General features: G+C 35.7%; 1 protein-coding gene across 1 annotated transcript; it reads right to left on the reverse strand.

Annotated features, from left to right (window-relative positions):
* Nucleotides 1-884: 884 nt before the first annotated feature.
* Nucleotides 885-17,845, reverse strand: LOC142337987 (uncharacterized). Its single transcript, XM_075387621.1, has 11 exons — nucleotides 17,802-17,845; nucleotides 17,150-17,277; nucleotides 16,307-16,642; nucleotides 13,709-13,893; nucleotides 13,248-13,395; nucleotides 9,112-9,221; nucleotides 7,743-7,947; nucleotides 7,075-7,195; nucleotides 3,835-3,924; nucleotides 3,099-3,173; nucleotides 885-1,547 (listed from the first exon to the last, which is right to left on the reverse strand). Exons 1-11 carry the CDS (start codon nucleotides 17,843-17,845, stop codon nucleotides 1,091-1,093), a joined length of 1,899 nt encoding a protein of 632 aa, XP_075243736.1. The 3' UTR covers nucleotides 885-1,090.
* Nucleotides 17,846-21,044: the final 3,199 nt, after the last annotated feature.

Raw genomic sequence — 21,044 nt, forward strand, 5'->3', positions numbered from 1 at the left:
TGTAAAGGTATACCAACTATGGTACCCCATGCAACTGATTTCTAGGAAATTCGCAGAAGAAAACCATATTGGGTAACCCTTGCGACTCCCACTGTAAATCAAGGTGCTAAGATTAGTTTCATATCTTGACTTTCTTGCACTGATAATGGTTATATATACAGCTGATTTTTGAACCTTTTTCCATCCCCAAAATTAAATAACCATCTTCATCTAATAATCAGATCTCTCCTGTAAATCTCTTATTTCTACGGTAAAATATTATTTTGTTATTCTCTCATTTTGAGAAGTTAATTTTTCTACTTAGTTAAAAACGCTTTTTATTCCGCTCGCGAAAATCCATAACCCAGCACGCCATCTTGACTGTAAAAGTTAAAGATGTATAGTTTCTGAAAGATGGAATAACTATTATATAAATTTCGGCTTGTTGTTGAATTCCTCTTACTTCGGCTTATTTTGAGCTCACCATCAAACGAAACAACCATAAAATACGTGCAATTGCAAGCTAAACATTTTAGACTTTTGGACCCTAATGATTATTGGTTTTACTAGGCGTATTGGTCTCTTTCAGTCAATTAATTACGTGATACTATAGAATCGTAGTATAATAATAACAATTTTTTGTTCGTTTTTGATTATTTTAATTCATAAAGACTAGTGCCATTTAATTGAGCTCTTTCATCCATCACACACAAATATTATCTTCTAATTCATTAACATGAACAAATAGCATTAAAACACGTTCGCGAAAGTGCAGCAGGGATTGTTTCGTTTAACAAGTTGAGAATCTTGCGAAAAAGAAACAATATCATATAAAAATGATATTAAATTATAATATTATAGAAGTCATTGCTAATTTTAAGTTTCATTTTCAATTTGCTTGGAGTGAGTTGATTGATCAAGAATAATAGTGTTAACTAAAATAAAATTTTCATGAATTTTTGTTTAATCTAAATTTGAAATCATCAAACTATAAAGTTTGTCAAGCGTATAGATCTTATCCATGACAAATAATTTATATAAACAATTGAAGACTTTACGAGGTCAAAAGAGCACTTCGTTTATTTTTTGTCGGAAAATATTTTTGGTAGTATTATTGTCCAGACCCATGTTGCGTGTTTGTTGGCCTGCACGAAAAGTGATACTTGGTTTGTCTTTTGCTCAGATCCTTCACAGTCGTGTCTGAGGGCACTGTTTCTCCCATGTTCACATATCTATCTAATCTGGTGTCCGCATTAACAGAAGTTGTCCCCTCTAGCTCAGGGGCGGTCGCTCCTTGATCTGTTCTGGGATCAATATAGTCCCCATACCCCGAAGTAGAAGGATAAATCTCCTCATTTTCCCCGTTCATAGGGAGGTACCCTGGCGTACTTGGATAGATAATATCTTTGCTTTCATCTCCGTCTGGAATGAAATAGTTGGAATTCGAGGGAATGTTTCCTCCATAAGCCGCCATCATCATGTCATAGTAGTTTGATTGTAATTCTTCGTCAATAATATCCGGGTTTTTGTACTCGAGGGCTGGGTTTGTATAGACACCCTCTTTGTACCTGCAAAGCACACAAATGAGTTGAGAGATCGAGTTGCTTATATTATATGGAGTACCGCACTATAGTCGACATCTAGACCATCAAAATATGCCCGAATAAAAGGAGTTGTCTTAAAAAAGGAACAAAATCAAGCCAGTTTGGTTTATAATTTCTTAATGGTTTCGATAAAACAATTAAATTAAAGTCATAAAAATTAAAATCATAATCAAAGGTTTGAAAATAGCTGGACGAAAAATTATTTTAAAAAAACGTGAGCGTTTAGTATTATTAATTAATCTAAACAGCATAATAAGCTAAACACTCTGGAACTCAATTTTGTTCTAGAAAAATTGTTTAAAAAAAATTTATGAGTTCAGTTAAAAGTATCATCCACTACCAGTTTCAATCAAAAATGAGCAACAAGTTCTTTGAAAAAAATTTTGGTTTCGTTACTATAATTTATTACAGCTTAATAAAAGATAATCCAAAATTTTTAATAAAAGTGGAAACTACTGCTTTCGTCTTTTTTTCTACAGCCGATCTTCAGACCATATTTGAGCATTCTAGAATATCTAAAACATGCAATTGATGTTCAAAACTCTCTCCTATAAAAGTTTGCCTCACAGTACCTCTGAAAAAAACAACTCTTAAAAACAAAAACAAAGATGCAAATAATTAGATGACGCAAATCAAGTAGATACGGCTGATTATCGAAAATATTGACTAAATAAAAGTTCCAAACAGACAAATCGTTGATTGGATTGGTTGGAGGGTACAAATTGATTGGGGCAGTTTTCAAATTGGGGGCCATCATCAACAAAACTTTAAACACAGTACTAATTTTGGCAAATTTTAAAGCGTTTTGAGCTTTTCTGGTTTTATGACTCTGATCTTATCAAAAATCAGCCGAAGAAGTCAGCATTGTGCGTAAAAACCAGTTGTTGTTAATTAGGTTTTTCTGATAAACAGAAAATTGAACATGTTTATGGTGTGGAAATTTTGTGTCACTGTTTTTTAATCTACTTAAGAAAGCACGTTTTTCAGATCTCAGTTCTACCGTTCTACATCGTTTCACAAGCTGCCTTTATTTTGAATCATATGAAACACTTTAATCTTTTCATGTGTTCTGGTATTTGGTTAGCCAAGGGACTTTGGAGGTAATGGGCTCAAAATTATTTCCTAAAAAGTTTGTCATTTTCAATTACTTTCCATTATACCAGTTTGGGTGTTCTTTGTAGAAAGCGGTCCAGCAAATTGGCTCAAAAGAAAAACCCCGCCTTTAATTTTATGATTGAAGTTCGACAGCCATTTCGGGGGGGGGGGGTTGCAACAACCCCACTTTTATCTTAACAAATTTAATCAAGGCGTTTCGAAAACAAGTAGTACAGGACACGGATTATAATCGGTTTTTTTCTCCTTATAGCTTTATTATAATGAAATTAATAGAAATATCCAAGCCTTCATTTTCCGGGAGTAATGATACAATTACAATTTGGCGGTATCAACTATTTCTGAGACCAAATCAACTTTTACTGTAGAATCATTGTTGCAGTTTTTTGTTATATTACGTACAATTTTTGTGGCGATCCGTATTCGTCGTATACAGTTCCAATTCCTTTTTCATACACCGGCGCCACGTGCGCTGGGCTGAAACATTTACAGTTTTATCTCGGAGAAAATCTTCCCGGTTTAAAATATATTATTACAGATTTGAATCATTTAGTTCTAAAATCATACGACAGCCATAACTTCCTTATGAATTAATCATAATTGTTCTTTTTTTGTGTTTTTTCGCGACTCTACGCGCTGAATAATAAACAGAGATAAATCAGAAGTTTTAAAATCTCTGTTAGAAACTTTTTGGATTCTCTTTGTAAAATTAACGGTTCACCAAATTGGCTCAACAGAAACATTCTTCCTTGTAGTTCATGAATCTTTCCAGGAGGTTGGAACAACGAAGGACCCAAACTTTTTGTTACCAGAATTAACAGAAATGATTCAAGGACATAATAATAGTCGTGTTGTTTTATCCTGTTGGCTTGACAATTAAATTTGTTCAAAAACCCAACCAACAAAATTTCGGGGGTAATAATACAATGACAAACTGGTGGTCTCAATCATTCTTGTTACCAGGATTTTTTCAGCTTGCGACCAAAATTTTTAGTTACACCCCCGAAAGCATGTGCAGTATTTTTTACATATTGATTTATTATGTAATATGGGGGAACGGAAAAATCCTATGACCGATTTAACTTTTATCGTGAAATCTTTGTTCAATATTTAGCTATATTACATTCAATTTGCGTACCTTACGTACAACTTTTTTGGCGCTCCATAGTCGTCATAAACAGCTTCAGTTCCTTTGTCATACACAGATGCCACGTACTCTTGCGATGGGCTGAAAGATTACATTTACAGTTCTATCTAGGAGAAGCTTTTCCAGGGTTAAATAATAGTACGACCAATTGTATATTAAGTTCCGTATGGATCAAGTAATGCCCGGGCCAGTTTTCATTGGATTAATATAAACAGATCTAATATATGTGTGAACAGAATTCATAACGGTAATTGCTTGAATTTAAGCTCGGGGAGTTTTGGAAATCATGATTTGTCAGTTTTTCATAATTCAAAGAATTGGGATTGTATTGGTGCACTGTCTTTCTTAACATTTCAAAAAACTTGAATTGTATTGAGACAACCTCTTTTGCCACTCGAAGTGTAGTATTGGAGTAGTGTCTTTTTTAATCATTTTTATTGGATTGTATCTTGAAGCATGAAAATTATTTGAGTGGATTGGGCGCCGAACTAAATTGAAGTGTGGAGCGAAAAGAGAGTGGTTTTTGTTCAGATCTTTGTTTTTGAGAGTGCTAGAAATTGAGGTTTGAGAGCAATTTCCTGTGGGTGAGCCACATTTTTTCAGGTGCGGCTTTTTAGAACAGTTTTTATTTTCATTTTTTTGTTTAAATGATTTGGTTATAGTATTTTCTAAATTTAGGGTTGTTTCAAGAGCGGCTTGACGGTTTCTCGTAAGTGACATATTTTTTTGCTTACTTGGAGGTTTTCCGGTTTTTTTGCCGATTTTTAAACAAATTTGGCCATTTTCTGCTTATTGTTTTGATTTAACTGCAGTAGGTAAGTAGTGGGATGTCAAAAGAAACTTAATAGTTAAGGAATACCTGTATACCAGTTGAGTACAGTTAAGTTGGTTCAACACGGCATTTTGTTTTGAAATATGACAAAAATGAAACTTTTGATTATTTTTTGTTTTTTTTTCACTTTTTGTATATAGTTCAAGTTTGTTCGCTATAATGACTTGCCTTTGTTATGCAATAATTGTTTTATTAAGATCTGCTCGCACAACTTCTTGATCTTTGAAGTCAAAGTAAAGTGATGATTTTGGCCACGCCGAAACAGGAAGTGGAGCCAAAAACTGGGTTGGCAGCTTAGCTTTTTAAACTCAATTTTAAAAGTAGAAACTGAAAACAGAGTTTGAAAAAAAAATTCGTCTTATCACCAGTGGTTTTTTGTTCGCACGCTCCAATTGGACATTTCGGTTCGCTGTTTTTCAAACGTTTTGATCGGAATTATTCACTAGTGTTTTTCTTAATCTATCTCAATCCATTCATATTTCAATCTAAGTCAAGTTTCTTGTTTAGTCAATGAAAAAGACCTGAATTGTAGGTAACGACTTGTCCTGCTTGGTTTTTAGTATTTTTAAGGTGTGCTCACACTTTCTTCCAACGTTTGTTGTCAAAGAGATGTGAAATTGAAGTCAAGATTTTAATCACGCTGGAGGAATGAGTGACTTTTTTTTTCAAATTGCTTTCAAATGAGGCGAGAAAATTGTGTTTAAACAGATTTTTTATTTTCTGAGAGCAAAAAGTTTTTCATGTGCAGCTCTTTGAGTTTGTTTTCTCCATCTTTTTCTGCACCACTCGTTTTAAAATGTCATGCTTGTATTCAAGTACTGCAAATTGGCAGTTATTTAAGCCACTCAGCAGGTAACAAGGGGTTTTGAAAGACTTTTACGATAGTTGTCTTCATAAAATATAGGAGAAGTTTCGAGTTCAGGCCGTCTTGTAGTTACTTTGGCTGCTTTGTTGTATAATGTCCTTAATGATAGGTCTCCATGGCTCTCCGTTGAGATACAGGTAATTTGTCGTTTTTATTTGAACAAAAGGCAACGATTTTAACCATTATGACTTTAATTGTTTTAAACTAGCAATTTTTTGAGTTTTTTTAGTCTTTTATCGTTCTTTCATTTAGTCTTAGTTTTTTTAATGTTAGAAATGTTTTTTCTATAAGTCAACACTTTAAATAAATTTATATTATCTAACGGTTTCGACGATTTGACACTACTTGGTTTCGAAAAACACTAGCTTCTTTTTCATTTTGGCCACTTTTGTCTCTTTTTTTGCTGTTCTATCACTTATTCTCATTGATGGTAGGTGTAATTGACCTCTCGAATGTTTGGAGCTTATCACAGTTTTTTCTTTCAATTGCAAACTTTAAGTTCCAACATCTTGCGAGTTTTTGTAGTTGCTTTGTCACCCGTCACTTAGTCTCACTAAAAACAGGTCTCAATGCTCTCCATTAAGTCGTCTTTGACATTATTGAGTAATTTTAATCCAAACTGACAGTTTTCATCACATTGACACAACTCCTTTTCAAGAACGTTTGGACGTTTTACTAATTTTTGTCACTGATTTTGACAAAGTTTGTCTTCAATACTTTTGTTGCTTTCATATGTTTCTCCTTTTGTTGCGTGGTCCGCCAGTTATTTGCATAAAACTTCTTACGTGCTTTCCATTATTGAATAGTTCAATGGAGGTCAAAACGTTCAAATGTGAGTTGCGGGTTTCAATGACTTTGTTGTCATATATTTTCAATGACATCGTAAAGACAGGTTTTTGCCCTCTGTCCTTTGTGTTTTGTCCTTCACTTTGTCTCTCAGTGGTTTTCTACAAAGTTGGTTTTTGTTGTCTAAACTCCTAATGTGCAAAGTTGCAAAGTTCATTCAAAGTTGACGTTGTCGGATATAAAAACGTCAATAACTCTATATGTCTAAAAATGGAAATGAAATAAGTTCGCTTTTAGATTTTTGTGGTGCTCTGTTTACTTTCGTGGACGTCTTGGTATATGATTTGTTTGCTATCGGAGGCTGTTCTTCGAAGGAGCCTGATGATGATGGTTGCTATTTGTTCAGTTCTTTTGAACCGTAATTCAGGACTGGTCCTGCTATGCATTTTTTGCCAATGAAAAGTACAGTGGCTGTCATGAGATCCCATGTTGAAAATTATAAACACAAGTCACAGTTCAAACTTCATTATAAAATTGCAATGGATTTGAAGAGCGTGGAAAAAGCGTTTACGTTGACTCTCAACTAATTGCCCCATATTTTTCAACGTGCAGGCCTTTTTCAACTCCGATTTCTATCAAGTGAAATTTGTACGAGCACATATAAGGGTCAAAAAAGGGGTAAGAAGGGTCAGTTTGTCAACTGGTTCGCATCTGATATGTTAGCTTAAGCATACTAATTAGGGTGTACCTTTTGTCTCGTGTGTACCAATAGACCACACCTGCAATCAAGGCACAGACCACAATGAGGACTGAGAAACATATCAGTACTACAATGAAGGGTTTTGTCCCGTCATCGCCCACTCCAGTTTCTGAAGAGGAAAACAAAAATAGAATAATCGGTGAGTCAGGGCAAAATACGCAATACCACTAAAGTATTCAACTTGAAACTTTAATTTCTTTACCCTATGGAGTTCAAACCAGCAAGACTAATTTGTAAAGAAAAGACTAATTTGATCAAAAAAAAAAGAATCATCAGATAGCCGGAACAAACAATTTTCGGGCCGAAAAACTTCCAAAATATGCGCGAAATCACACAATCCTTCTTATGTGGATTTGGCTACTAAGTTTTGCTTCAATTTAGCTGAGCAATGTTTGGAAAGACGGCAAGAAAATCAGCTGCTAATTGTAGAAAGAGCCCACACGCTCAATTGAAAATATGTGCACAACAACCAGGGCAGAGTTTGCAAGTTCTTCCATGATCTTTCGGAGAAAAACCTTGCAAGATCTTGCAAGACAGCCAAGGTAATATGAAATCGACTGTGGCAGTTTCTTGTTCTTACGGCTTTGTATCACTAACGCATGACGTTCGAGACTCAATGTCAATAAATGAACCAGTCTACTGCCTGCAAAGCTTACCTTTAAGAGTAGTGATGCGATTTGTGAATTGAAGCGGCAGTTTGGTGCCGAAGAGTTGCATTTCAATATCTACCGTGTAATTTGACAAGGGTTCTAGTTGGGTCAGGCTAAATATGCAAGAGGATGGCATTTGATCACAATCCGATCCTGCAAATGTCTGGTTCGAGTGACTCTCAAGTGATTCATCGACACCGTATTTTGAAACCTATAAACAGCATAAGTAATTTTTTTTTGTCGATTAAACCTTAAGCCTTTCGCAATCAAACAATAATTTTCTTCAATAAATTAACCTGATCACAGTCTTATCCAGGTGTAAGACTTATGAAAAAACTCGAAAAGTCTAGTGGGGAGGGCCTTTATTGAATTAAATTACACAGTCGAGATTCCTAATTGGAACTCTAGGTAAAGTTATTTTCATGGTTAGAGCAATCTAGGGCAGCCTTTTCATGGGTGCTTTTGGGTCAAAAATTGTTTTCTTTTTTCATGGGTTTTTTTCATTGTTTTTCCAGAAACAGCATTTTAATTGTCAATCTGAGGACAAGTCTTCGGTCGTGCATGTCCTTTTTACAATGTGGAGCTCAATTGTTTTAAGAAGTTTACATTTTTGCAAAAGCAAAAATTGTTTTTTTTTCGTTTTTGTTTGCATTCGTACTTGCTGAACAACGAGACTACGAAGCAGACTAACAAAGAATCATTCCAATTTAAAAGGCCATTTAAAAATTGCCAAAAAAGTCACAACTTTTGTAACTCCTAAGGTAAAGCAGCTATCGGAGTTGACTAAATTGCAACAGTGGATGATTGCATGAAACTAGGTAGTTTAATTATAATGGCTTTCTTCCATTAGTCATAGCGAAAACGTGGACTTTCTTAGATGTTTTCAATTCCATTAATAGGAAATGTTATTTTTTAAAAGCATCTAACTTGAAGCATCGTCAATGTCTAAACCGGGAAGCTAAGCCAAATTAGCAGTTTAGTGAAAATCTTTTAACGAATATTCAATTTTAAATATTCAATAAAAAATTTTGCTCAATATTGTCTCAATTATCCAAATATTCGCTTAAGATTTACAAATGATGTACTGCTCGGTATCAACAATAGCAATGTCCCCCAAAAAATTATATTAAAAAGTTGCAATTTTCAAATTCCATTTGCGACGATGATTTTTTGGAGCATCTTTACTACAATTTATTAAAAAATTTTCTCATAATTCAAAGCATCATTTGCTATAAAATTGACTGTAACATCTGACTATTTTTTTGAAAAACATAATCTAAACTGCGACCACAAATGACTATCAAAGGTCTACAACAGCTAATCAAATGCTAAAAAGACGTTATACCATAAACTTTTTTATAAACAATTCACTCACTTTCATAATGAAAGTAAACTTGTCTCGATGGGGCAGCGTCCTGTCTGCTATGGTGACGTCACATGAAAATGTTTTGCACTCCACAGAAGTTTGAAGAGTAAAATCAATTGCTGAAACAGTACACCCATTATGCCATGAAAAATGCAAGGCAGAAATCGAAGTCATGCGATTGAAGTAATTTTTTAAATGAACAAGTTTAGTTCGGCTCAGCAGTATTTAAAATACCATTTTTGCTCATAAACTTATTATGTACAGTTGTGATGAGGAAAATCTGCAGTAGGAAAATGAAAGATCCGACAACTGGACACGAAAAATTAAGTAGAATAACCCAATTTTTTTCAAGCGGTTGATTATTGAGATCGAATAGGAGAACAAGCATAACAAAGACGCATTAATAACGACAAACATATCACTTCAATTCCAATCGTGAGCATCCAGCTTCCAGTTGGTCTAAAAAAAGTGGATTATTGGTCAAAACATGATATTTCAATCGGAGTTTTAGACATTAAGTTTCAAATTACACTAATACATACAAGGTGCGACACGGGTCCAATTTTTCTTCCCAAAAAGATGTAAGAGTGGGGCTGCAATGTGAGGGTTTTTTAAGGAAAATGCAGCTCAAAACTTTTACATCTTTTTGGGCTGCAATGGACTGCCAAGGGGAGTAAAAAATATAGGGGTGAGCGTTGAAAGATAAATCAACCCACCACTCATACATCTTTTTGCTCCGTCAAGCGATAAAATGATGTAAGATTGAAGCGGTAATGAAAAAAATATCACCAAACTCTTACATCATTTTACCCCCTTTGACACACCAAAAAGATGTATGAGTGGCGAGTTAATTTATCTTTTACTCCCTCACTCTTAAAATCACATGAACCCCTGACAGCCCCTTGCAGCCCAAAAAGATGTAAGAGTGATTTGCATTCTTCTAATACATTCAACAATTGTAGTCCTACTCTTACATCATTATACCCCTTGGCAGTCCCACTCTTACACCATTTTACACCTCTCAACAAGTTACCCCCACTCCTACATTATTTACCCCTCCCCCTGGACTCTCTAACGTTGCATTGTTTTAGCCCCCAATACTCGTAGACTGACAGACTTGAAACCAAAATCTCTATACCCTCAGCCGTCTTCCCTTAGTCTCCAGGCCATCAATGCTTGCCCAGACAGTCCATCTATGTGACTAATATTTGTTGGATTTACTCCCTTAAACAAATTACCCCTCACTCTTACATCATTTTACCCTCCTTGGCAGCCGAATTGCTACACAGTTTTACTTCCCCATGGCCACCCAATACTTAAAACTTTTTACCGCCTCTGAAGAAATTACCCATCATTCTTACACCCTTTTACCTCCCTTGGCAGTCCAATTCTTACATCCTTCCTAAAAACTCCTCCCAATGCAGCAACTCTTTACCTTAAATTTTCGGCCCGGGAGTAATTCCTCTAAAACTACCCTGATTCTATCCCACACTTACACTGCTATTTAGGTCAGGGGTTAATTCCTAAAAAGTCCTCACGTTGCAGCCCATTTCTTACCATTTTTACGCCGAAATTTTGGCCAGGGTTTGATTCCTCAAAAGTTGTCCCATTGCAGCCCAATGCATCTCACTCGTACAGCTCTATTTAGGCCAGGGGGTAATTCCCCAAAAGTCTTCCGAGTGCAGCAAATTGCAGCCGCTCTTACTTAACAATTTCGGCCACGGAGTAATTCTTCTAAACCCCTCCCATTGCAAACCATTGCAGCCCACTCTTAAATCGCTAGTTAGTCCAGGGGGTAACTCCTGAAAAGTCTTCACGTTGCAGAACATTTTCTAACATTCTCACACCAAAATTTTGGCCGAGGGTTGATTTCTCAAAAGTTGTCCCATTGCAGCCCAATGCATCCCACTCTTACACCTCTATTTAGGCGGGGGGTGATTTCTCAAAAGTCCTCCCATTGCAGCAAATTGCAGCCGCTCTCACTTAACAATTTCGGCCACGGAGTAATTCTTCTAAACCTCTCCCATTGCAACCCATTGCAGCCCACTCTTACATCGCTATTTAGGCCAGGGGACAATTCCTCAAAAAGTCCTCACGTTGCAGCCCATTTCTTATCATCCTTACACCAAAATTTTGGCCAGGGGTTGATTCCTCGGAAGTCGTCCCATTGCAGCCCAGTGCATCTCACTCTTACAACACTATTTTGGCCAGGTGTAATTTCTCAAAAGTACTCCCGTTGCAGCCCCACTCTTTAATCTTTTCGTACACCCAGAAAAAAATACTCCTTCAATTTTCATCAATTTACCCGCCACCGCAATTTCAACACAACGGGAGGGCTCCAGGGATAACATTTGACAAGGGGAGAGTTATTGAAACTGTTTAACTTTTTTCGGGCGTTCTCTCATGAGAAAAGATAGAAATAAAAGAAAAAAACACAGGCATGAATTCCTTTTCTTCCTGAGTTTGAACAAAATCTAAATGACGTAATTTTTAATATAGTAAAACATGACTGGCTAACATCGGTCGAATTGCTCCCAAACAATCTGTGAACGATCGATTTCGGTTGTAGCCATTCCTGGCCTGAAAATGCTAGCATCAGAAAGGTGCGCGTGAGTGTAATGGATGTATCAAGGGGTTCAAACCGAATGGGCCAGGTGAAAAACTGGTGTATATGTGCGTTTATGTGCGTGTGGCGTGAGTGTTTGTGTGTGTGTGTGTGTGTGTGTGTGTGAGAGAGAGAGAGAGTTAATCAGGGAGATGGATAATTTAAATATCTTTGGATTTTTTAATACCAGTTTTCTTTCTAGAATTAGTGGAAAAGTTTTTAGTTTTTTCTTGACAAAAGTCGGAATCTAAGTCATTTTCTCCATTGCATGTAATGATGGAGAAATACCAATAATAACATAGCCGGCAGATTGCCGGACAATTGCCGCCGTTGACGCGCTTGATGCACATCGGGGCTGAAACAGAAAAAGAAAAAAAGAAGACTTTTCCGTTATTTTTTTCAGAGTCAAGCAATTAGGCTAGCAGTATTGGTTAGATTCTAAAAATATACTCAATTCAGCTTCTAAACTGAAAACTAATAAGCTTAATACCGATATCAGCTCAGCTAGCAAACACTCTAATGCACTTTGATAAGCTGATTTCCAAGGTTAGCAGTATTGGCAAAGAGTATTGGTTAGATTCTAACCAATTAGGCAAGCAGTATTGGTTAGATTAGGCAAGCAGTATTGGTTAGATTCTAAAATTACACTCAATTCAGCTTCTAAACTGAAAACTAATAAGCTTAATACCGAGCAAGCAGTATTAGGCAAGTAGTATTGGTTAGATTCCAAAATTATACTCAATTCAGATTCTAAACTGAAAACTAATAAGCTTAATACCGAGATCAGCTCAGCTAGCAAACACTCTAATGAACTTTGATAACCTAATTTTCAAGGACTTATTGACCGGCTTTATCGATTTATTCCGTCTCTTTTGATTTTGATCTTTTGACTTTGACCGTATTCACTATATTGCGTAATTCAATGCTTGAAAGAGTTGAAAATCCATTCAGTCGAAACAATGAGTGAAGTAAGTCAGAAGTCAAACGTGAAAATCGTGACTTATGTAAAAAGAAAAACGTGATCAAAGGTAAAGCGAATTAAAACAACATAGCAGGACAAGTCCTGACGTACAATTCAAGAATTTTCTTTGAATAAATTTAAAACTAGACCTAGAACAGATTATGTGCGAATTGAAAACCATTTTAAAAAAATCAGCTCAAAAAATAAAAAAAAACAGAAAATCAAAGTTGAAATGCCTCATGTGAACAAAAAACCACTAGAGAGAAAGCGAATTTTTGTTCAAACACTTTTTTTCTCACTCTACTTTACAATTATAGTAAAAAGTTTTCACGTCATAAAACAACTCGCTTTTTCGCTCCACTTCCTGTTTCGACGTGACCAAAATCACGACTTCAATTTGACTTCAAAAATCATGAAAATGTGTGAACAGATCTTTTAAAAAAGACAGCGCCCCAATGCAATTCAAATTCTTTGAATTGTAAAAAAAGGAGAGCGCCTAAACAATAGCCGTTTGAGAGACTTGCGGCGGCTATCAAACATAAATAACTGAAGTGATCAGAGGTTTTATAGCCAGCTTACCTGGTTTTGTTTTCCAATTGATGAGTACTGGAGAAACAGACTTTGATAGACCTGTCGCCTCGTGGAACTTAGACATTATTATTTCCAATGTCATGTTGTCCTCTGTGTAATTGTGTGTCAAATCCACACACTTCAAGCCAACTCCAAACTAAAAAAAAAGCAAAGCGGTACTGTTTCTATTATTTTAGGCGTACTTGTCGAAAAATGAAAAAAAGCATGGAAAATAGCGAACAGATTGCCAGAATGGCTGCAATTTCAACATACCATTATATTGATAGAGACAACTAGAAGAAAATGAGCTACCGCCATGAATAATTATGTGATTTTGTTGTTGAAACGGTGACAAAAGTCGTTGTCAAAATAGCAAAGAAGGCAAAAACAAATACTGAAGTTTTTATGAAATTAGTGAGCGCGGATATATATTGTAGCTATATTCAGCGTTGAGATAATTTTGCAACAACCTTAGCGGAGTCCTCATTAATAACTGAAGATTCGCTCTGTCTTAGAGCAAATATTTCCTCATTCAACTCTATTCTGATTCTGTTCAGCAAAACATCTCCAGTCGTGTTTGTCAATTCCCACACAAAACACCACTCATCGGAATTCTTAATCACCTCGTCAATTCTCACACCCACATCTTCGATTCCTAAAATGGAAAACTCCTTAAAAGTAACATATACTAATGGAAAACTAATATTACTTTTCGTTTGTATAATTATCGGTATGGCAAATCTAATAACGTTCAATATTGGTTGCAGATAACACAAGCTTATTTCGATAAACTGCTTGGAAATTATAGACAGGGGAAACTTAACTTCGGGGTTTCTACTGCTCGGGATGTATTTGATGGTCTTAATGAAAATTTAAGTCTTCTATCGTAAATTTGATTGGTATAATTGAAGAATGATATTAGTTATGGCACTGTTTTTACAATAATTGTTCTGTTGTACTACATGGAGCAAAAATTAGGATTTTACGCGCGAAAAAGTCACTCAACATCTACAGTAATTGCGCATTTATTGAAAATGGGGCCAATTTTGATTAATTTTTTGTCTATATCTTGAAAAAAATGTGTGTGCATGTTATTAAAACTAATAAAAAAAATTGCAGATACAAAACTAGGGTTACGTTTTCATCTGGCGCTTTGTACATTGCTTAAACGAGTCCACCTGAACGACTAGATTGGGACAAGTTATTTATTTCATTAGTTTGTCATCAAATAACCAAGAAATCGCTTTAAAATACAGAACCCATATAATTGCTTCTAATTTCACTTATGAATAATTGATTTAAAAAAACTAGTTATCGATTGCACCGACAATATTTTCATCTCTACAAAGAGTTAACAAAAGTTACAAAATCAATTATCATTAGCGGATTTTTTTAGAAAAAGCAAAAAATTAACATTGAATCGACTAATTTTTTTTAATACGGTAGGCCTAAATCATATTTGTCACTCTCATTCACGACCATGTTTTAATTATTCAGTTATAAGCGTTACAATTTTAGAAAAGGCCTTCACTTTTTTCATTATCTCTCTGTTTTTTGGCAATCTGTTTTGTCACTATTGTCAAGACTACCCTTCTTTACAGTTTTCAACGCCTCACTTGTCCATGGTTACAGTACCGAGTAATTAAGATAGTTTCAATTAAAACCGAAATTGGAGAAAGCCTATCTGGTGATTAATTGCAAAATGGCGCTCGAATATTAATTGTGGATTAAGAACACAAATGACGTTATTTCAACTAGATATATCACGATTCTCAAAAGTAATTAAGTTTTTAATTTGGGTCTCACGTAATAACTAATAAAATTTGAGCAATAAAATTTGAGGCTGATTACCTGCTCACAATCGTGGACAGTTTTTTACGTTTACCTTTGAATAAGAGTGACAAAGATCAAGTTCTGTCCTTCAATTATGACCAAAATGACGCAAATTGAAAATTGGTGACGAAGTTTTGCCACTGATTGATGCATTGCAAAAATTGACAAGCAATATATATATATATATATATATATATATATATATATATATTTGATTTCATATAATATACATATATATATATATATATATATATATATATACATATATATATATTTGAAGTTTCTTTGATTTCATACAAGGATCATACATGATTTCATACTGTCCATACTTAATTTCTTAGTACGATCCTTGTATGAAACCAAAGAAATCATATATATCCCTGGTATGATTACCAAGAAATCATATATGATCCTAGTACGAATACCAAGAATCATGCATCTATTTTCCGAAAATCTTTCACGATTTATGTTTTTTTTCTGTTTTTTTATTCCGTAGGGCATCATCTATATGATATCCCGGCATCACATGGTGATCCGCCATCAGACCCTAACGTACAATGTCATTTGCAAAAAAAAATTCATATAACCTCAAATTCCTTTTCTGAATAAGTTCAAACTGCAAAATTGTTCTTTCAGCGTACACAAGGAATCAAATGTTGCTTGCAATTGCGATATAATAATTTAATAAGTCCTCTGACTACATTATACCGGAACTCGTGGCACCAGTCAATGTTTTATGTGTCTTATATGACCTTGTATGATTTTCAAGAATTTTTTTAAACTCCAATAGAAAATCAAAATTATACAGTTTTTAGTCGTTCAAATTTTTGTATGATCCCTGTATGATTTCTAGGAAATCATATATGGTCCTTGTATGACTACCAAGAATTCATACAAATCATATATGACCGACCTAGTATGATTAATAAGAATCATATATGACCTAGTACGAAATCAAAGAAAGTTGTATGATCGTTGACCCGGGAGTGTATGGTTTGAAAACAGTTAAGCTGGGAAATTTCTTGATAGCAACCGGTACGACTACCTTAAACATCCAAGATATATATATATATATATATATATATATATAAAATATATATAGCCAAGATATATATATATATATATATATATATATATATATATATATATATCTTGGATGTTTAAGGTAGTCGTACCGGTTGCTATCAAGAAATTTCCCAGCTTAACTGTTTTCAAACCATGCAAGTAAATTCTACCTGTCATAATGTTTTGATTGGCTGACGCGATACTTGGTTTTTGATTCGGACTGAGAGACCGAAGTGTGACAGAATAGACAAATCCATAATTAGCAAACGACAATTCCACGCTTGTCTCATTTTTGCCCACTTTCAATGGTAATTCCACCTCGCTGTCTTCTAGAATTCCGCCATTTAAACTCCTCTTTCTTCTCTCTCCGTTTCCATCTTCTAATTCTTCCACTTCAACGAGGAACCCACCAAACTTTCCACCAGATGGCGGATCGAATGATAGGCGGATGGATCGCAGAACGTTCTCGGGTTCTGTGATTGTCAAACTTTCTGGTGGAACAGGAGCTGAAACTCTCAACTTTAAAAACCCCCTCGTGTAACTTGAAGTTAAAAAATCTAAGTCAGTGATGAATTCAGAATTTCTCTTTATGTTTGATTTCAGAATTTCTCTTTATGTTTGCGATTACGAGGTGAAAAATATTCGCCGGTAAATTCAAGAATTGCAGTTTTCAGCGCTGATTTTTTTTAACGCTGTCGAGGTGAAAATGTAATTTCCCGCGCAAATATCCGAATTTTTACGTTATATTGTTCGACGCTAAGGACAGCAATTCTCACAATCATTCAGCGGTTTTTTACAATTATTTTTAGATATTTAGCGTCTAAAATTTGACCGTGTTTAGTTCTGCTGAGTCAAAATAACTGTGATCAATTTTTTGCCATAAAACTATAAAATAGTAACTAATCAATGCTAAGACATAGATAATGACGGTGGCAGACTAGATGAAGGTGTAAAATACGGATGTTTTTTTTTGTAGTATCTGTGAGATATGGGATTTCGATTGTTTTCTATACCTGTGTCTTCAGAGATGAATTTGGCCTGTGATCTAAATGTCCCCTCTGGATCAGCAGCCGCATAGACACTTAATTGGTAACTGTACCCTGGCAGCAATCTAGTCGCCACATAACGTAGATAGCCGTCTCTAAAAAGAAAAGCAGACCCAACAGTGGTGTTTTATTTGTCCGTTTAAAGCTAACGAATAACCTCTGCGTACAATCTTCCCGTACCGAACTCCAAGTCTATATCAGTACTAGGCAAGTCTAAATCCAAGTCTTATTTCGTTTTCCAGTACTGGGCAAGTCTTAAAAAAGTCTTACAAGTCTGACAAGTCTTGGCCAAGACTTGGGTAACACTTGCAAGTTGATTCCCAAGTCAAACCCAACTTTTCAAAAAAATTCGAGTGAAATTTTCGAATTCAAAAAAATTTCGCAACGTGCCACGATTTTGGCATTACTTTTTGGCCACTTTCCCGGGGTGCTAGAAAATGATGCCGGGGGCATACCAAATTGATTATTGGGTAATTATTAGCACCCCGGGAGGGTCTATTGAGGGTTTTTCAGGTGTTTTGGGCCGTTTTGAGCCATTTTTCAGCCGTTTCAGCCCCTAAAATAGCCGAAATCACCACATTTAAGTACTTTTCAGATCAGCCAAATGTCGAACTTTAACCGAGGCAAAGTTGTCAAAAGGGGTGCTACTGTGAGGGTTCCCATGATAGCCCGAGGTCCCGTGGTGCGGCACCCACTGGACCCTATTATGGCGCAAAGTCCTACAAATGTGCCCGAACAAGCGCCGAGAGATGTCCCACAATATAAACTTACTCAAGAGCCAATGTTGCCCTCTGTTAGTGCGAGTAAAACTAGCTATAATTAGCCAACTATAACTGTTTATATCACTGTTTATATCACTGTTTACATCAATGTTTATAACCCGGTTATAATATAGGTTATAATATGGGTTATAAGCGAAATGAGTATTAAATTGTGGCCGGGGGGGGGGGGGTTTGTCATAGCTCCCTGGTCTTTAATTCGCGAAATACTGGTCCAAATTAGATGTCATATATATAGTTTTAAAGGTTATTTCACGGGCAATTGAATGAGCCATGTCCCGTCCCGATCCGATTCGTACTTTAGTCAGAATTCTGGATTTCAAGTACCGTACCCCCGAAAAGTGAGGTGTACGTGGTGCTCGTACTCTAATAACCTTTTTTTGAGTGCACCTAGGAGGCTCATTTTTTAATTTGAGTTAGCTTATAATGTGTGCTAACTAGCGTTACTACTCCGGTCAAATTTGATTTCGATTTCAAAAAGTTATTAGCGAACGAGCATGAGGTACCTCATAGGTCCTAATGTCGGGGGACCCATAGCTCCCTGGTCTTTCATTCGCGAAATACTGGTCCAAATACGATGTTATATATATAGTTTTAAAGCTTATTTTACGAGCAATTGAATGAGCCATGTCCCGTCCCGATCCCATTAATACTTTAGTCAGAATTCTGGATTTCAAGTACCGTACCCCCGAAAAGTGAGGTGTACCTGGTGCTCGTACTCTAATAACTTTTTTTTGAGTGCACCTAGGAAGCTCATTTTTTAATAATAGTTAGCTTATTATGTGTGCTAACTAGCGTTACTACTCCGGTCAAATTTGATTTCGATTTCAAAAAGTTATTAGTGAACGATCATGAGGTACCTCATAGGTCCTAATGCTCGTTCGGGACCTATGAGTTATTTTTGTGACTGGGCCGTCTTTACACTGTCTGCAGGGGACAGCTTCAAGTGCAGCATCCGGCTAAGTGCTACTCATCGTCCCTTATGTTCCGATCCACATCCATCGTTGCCGGATGGTGTACACGGTCCTTTTTATATTTTGTACCTCATAGGTCCTAATGCTCGTTCGGGACCTATGAGTTATTTTTGTGACTGGGCTGTCTTTGCACTGTCTGCAGGGGACAACTTCAAGTGCAGCATCCGGCTAAGTGCTACTCATTGTCCCTTATGTTCCGATCCACATCCATCGTTGCCGGATGGTGTACACGGTCCTTTTTATATTTTGTAGCTCATATTTGTACACCAGGTCATCTACTAAAACTCTCAAAATTAATGCAAATGAAAATCTCAAGACTCGGCAAAAGGCGGACTTTTGGTATGGGGCATCAACCCTTGCAAACCTGCTTAGTACCAGTATTGACTTATTTCACGACACAGAAACTCTGAAAACCCGACTATCAGACATCTACTGGGAATATTATCTGGAATACTACAACGATCTGACTTCTTGCACTTGGCATATCAGATGTGGATGTCCTATTGGTAGTTGTTCTGTACAGAAACGACTTAAAACTACTGAAACTGTGACTGATTGTATTGATATGGGTCTAAAGAACCCCTGGGTTTACTCTAAAGTCTATGTTATTATTATTATTATTATTATTATTATTATTATTATTATTATTATTACTATTATTATTATTATTATTATTATTATTATTATTATTATTATTATTATTATTATTATTATTATTATAATTATTATAATTATTATTATTATTATTATTATTATTATTATTATTATTAGTATTATTATTATTATTATTATTATTATTATTATTATTATTATTATTATTATTATTATTATTATTATTATTATTATTATTATTATTATTATAGGTCCTAATGTCGGGGGACTCATAGCTCCCTGGTCTTTAATTCGCGAAATACTGGTCCAAATACAATGTCATGTATATAGTTTTAAAGCTTATTTTACGGGCAATTGAATGAGCTATGTCCCGTCCCGATGCGATTTATACTTTGGTCAGAATTCTGGATTTCAAGTACCGTACCATCGAAAAATGAGGTAGGCCTGACGCTCGTTCTCTAATAACTTTTTTTTGAGAGCACGTAGGAAGCTGCTTTTTTAACATGGGATAGCTTATCCTGTCTGCTAACTAACGTTTCTAGTCCCGTCTAATTTGAGCCCGATTTCGAAAAGTTCTTAGCGATCGAGTATCAGGTACATACCTGGTGCTCAATCAAGGTGGTACATGCATGTGACTTTTCGGATCTATTCTTATTCCGTTGTAAATCATCCCCGACTTTGACAAATTGCATTTGCTGATCCTTGTGAAATATTTCTGTGATGAGTTTTCCGTGCCATATGAGCCCATCATGCTTCAAGTTTTTTCAGGGCATTTTCCTTATGGAGCGTATGTGTCTCGTAAAAATGACACTCCGACTCTAACTCAAAATTGTAGTGGTCTATTGAGGGACTGGTGGTCAATCTGTCTATCTCATGTTTTAGTTGTTTAATGGAAGGCCACAAGCGTCTATCGCGACTATTTTCCGGTAATCTGAATTATTAACAATGGACCATACGGCAACTGTATCTTTTTTTGTCGGGTTTTTACCATTATACCTTCCTCACTCCTTTGTGATTGAGTTGTCGAAATAGGCAGCTACATATACGGTTTGCGATGTTTTTGAGACCGCTCTAATTAGTGAGGGGTCTCGCTGCGATTGATACTATAACTTGAGGAAAATTTTTAGGTTTTCTGACAGCGTTACTCGAAAAATTATGATTAGGACAAATTTTGAAAGTTTTTTATCAGTTTTTACCGAAGTGTCGAAGCTGAAACGATTGTGGATTCTATCTACCAGCTGTTTTCTAGGGATCAGGGCCCCATCTGCGTGACACAAGAGGGTTGAGCCAGAAAGATAAAGAAGTTGCAAAAGCCGTTGATGACCGGAACCTAGCCTTCATGAAAAATCGCTTCTGGTTCTTAAAGTTCGAGAACAAGTCAACCTTAGTTGTAAATTGCAACTTCAGTAATGCATTGGGGCTGAACAACGAGCAGCGGGTAAAAATCAAGGCAGGTTACTTTATATATGAACTTTTTTGAAAATAATGCCTTGATTT

The sequence above is a fragment of the Convolutriloba macropyga genome, chromosome 4, assembly GCF_964194025.1.
Source record: "Convolutriloba macropyga chromosome 4, txConMacr16.3, whole genome shotgun sequence".
Taxonomy (NCBI): domain Eukaryota; kingdom Metazoa; phylum Xenacoelomorpha; order Acoela; family Convolutidae; genus Convolutriloba; species Convolutriloba macropyga.

Excerpts from the sequence above, each read along its gene's own strand:
- LOC142337987 (XM_075387621.1), bottom strand. The coding sequence starts at position 17,845 with ATGGGAACCCTCACAGTAGCACCCCTTTTGACAACTTTGCCTCG. Across the intron at positions 17,278-17,801 it reads CTTTTGACAACTTTGCCTCG|AGACGGCTATCTACGTTATG; the intron begins GTTAAAGTTCGA and ends TTTTCTTTTTAG. Across the intron at positions 9,222-13,247 it reads CAATTGGAAAACAAAACCAG|CAATTGATTTTACTCTTCAA; the intron begins GTAAGCTGGCTA and ends GTACTGTTTCAG.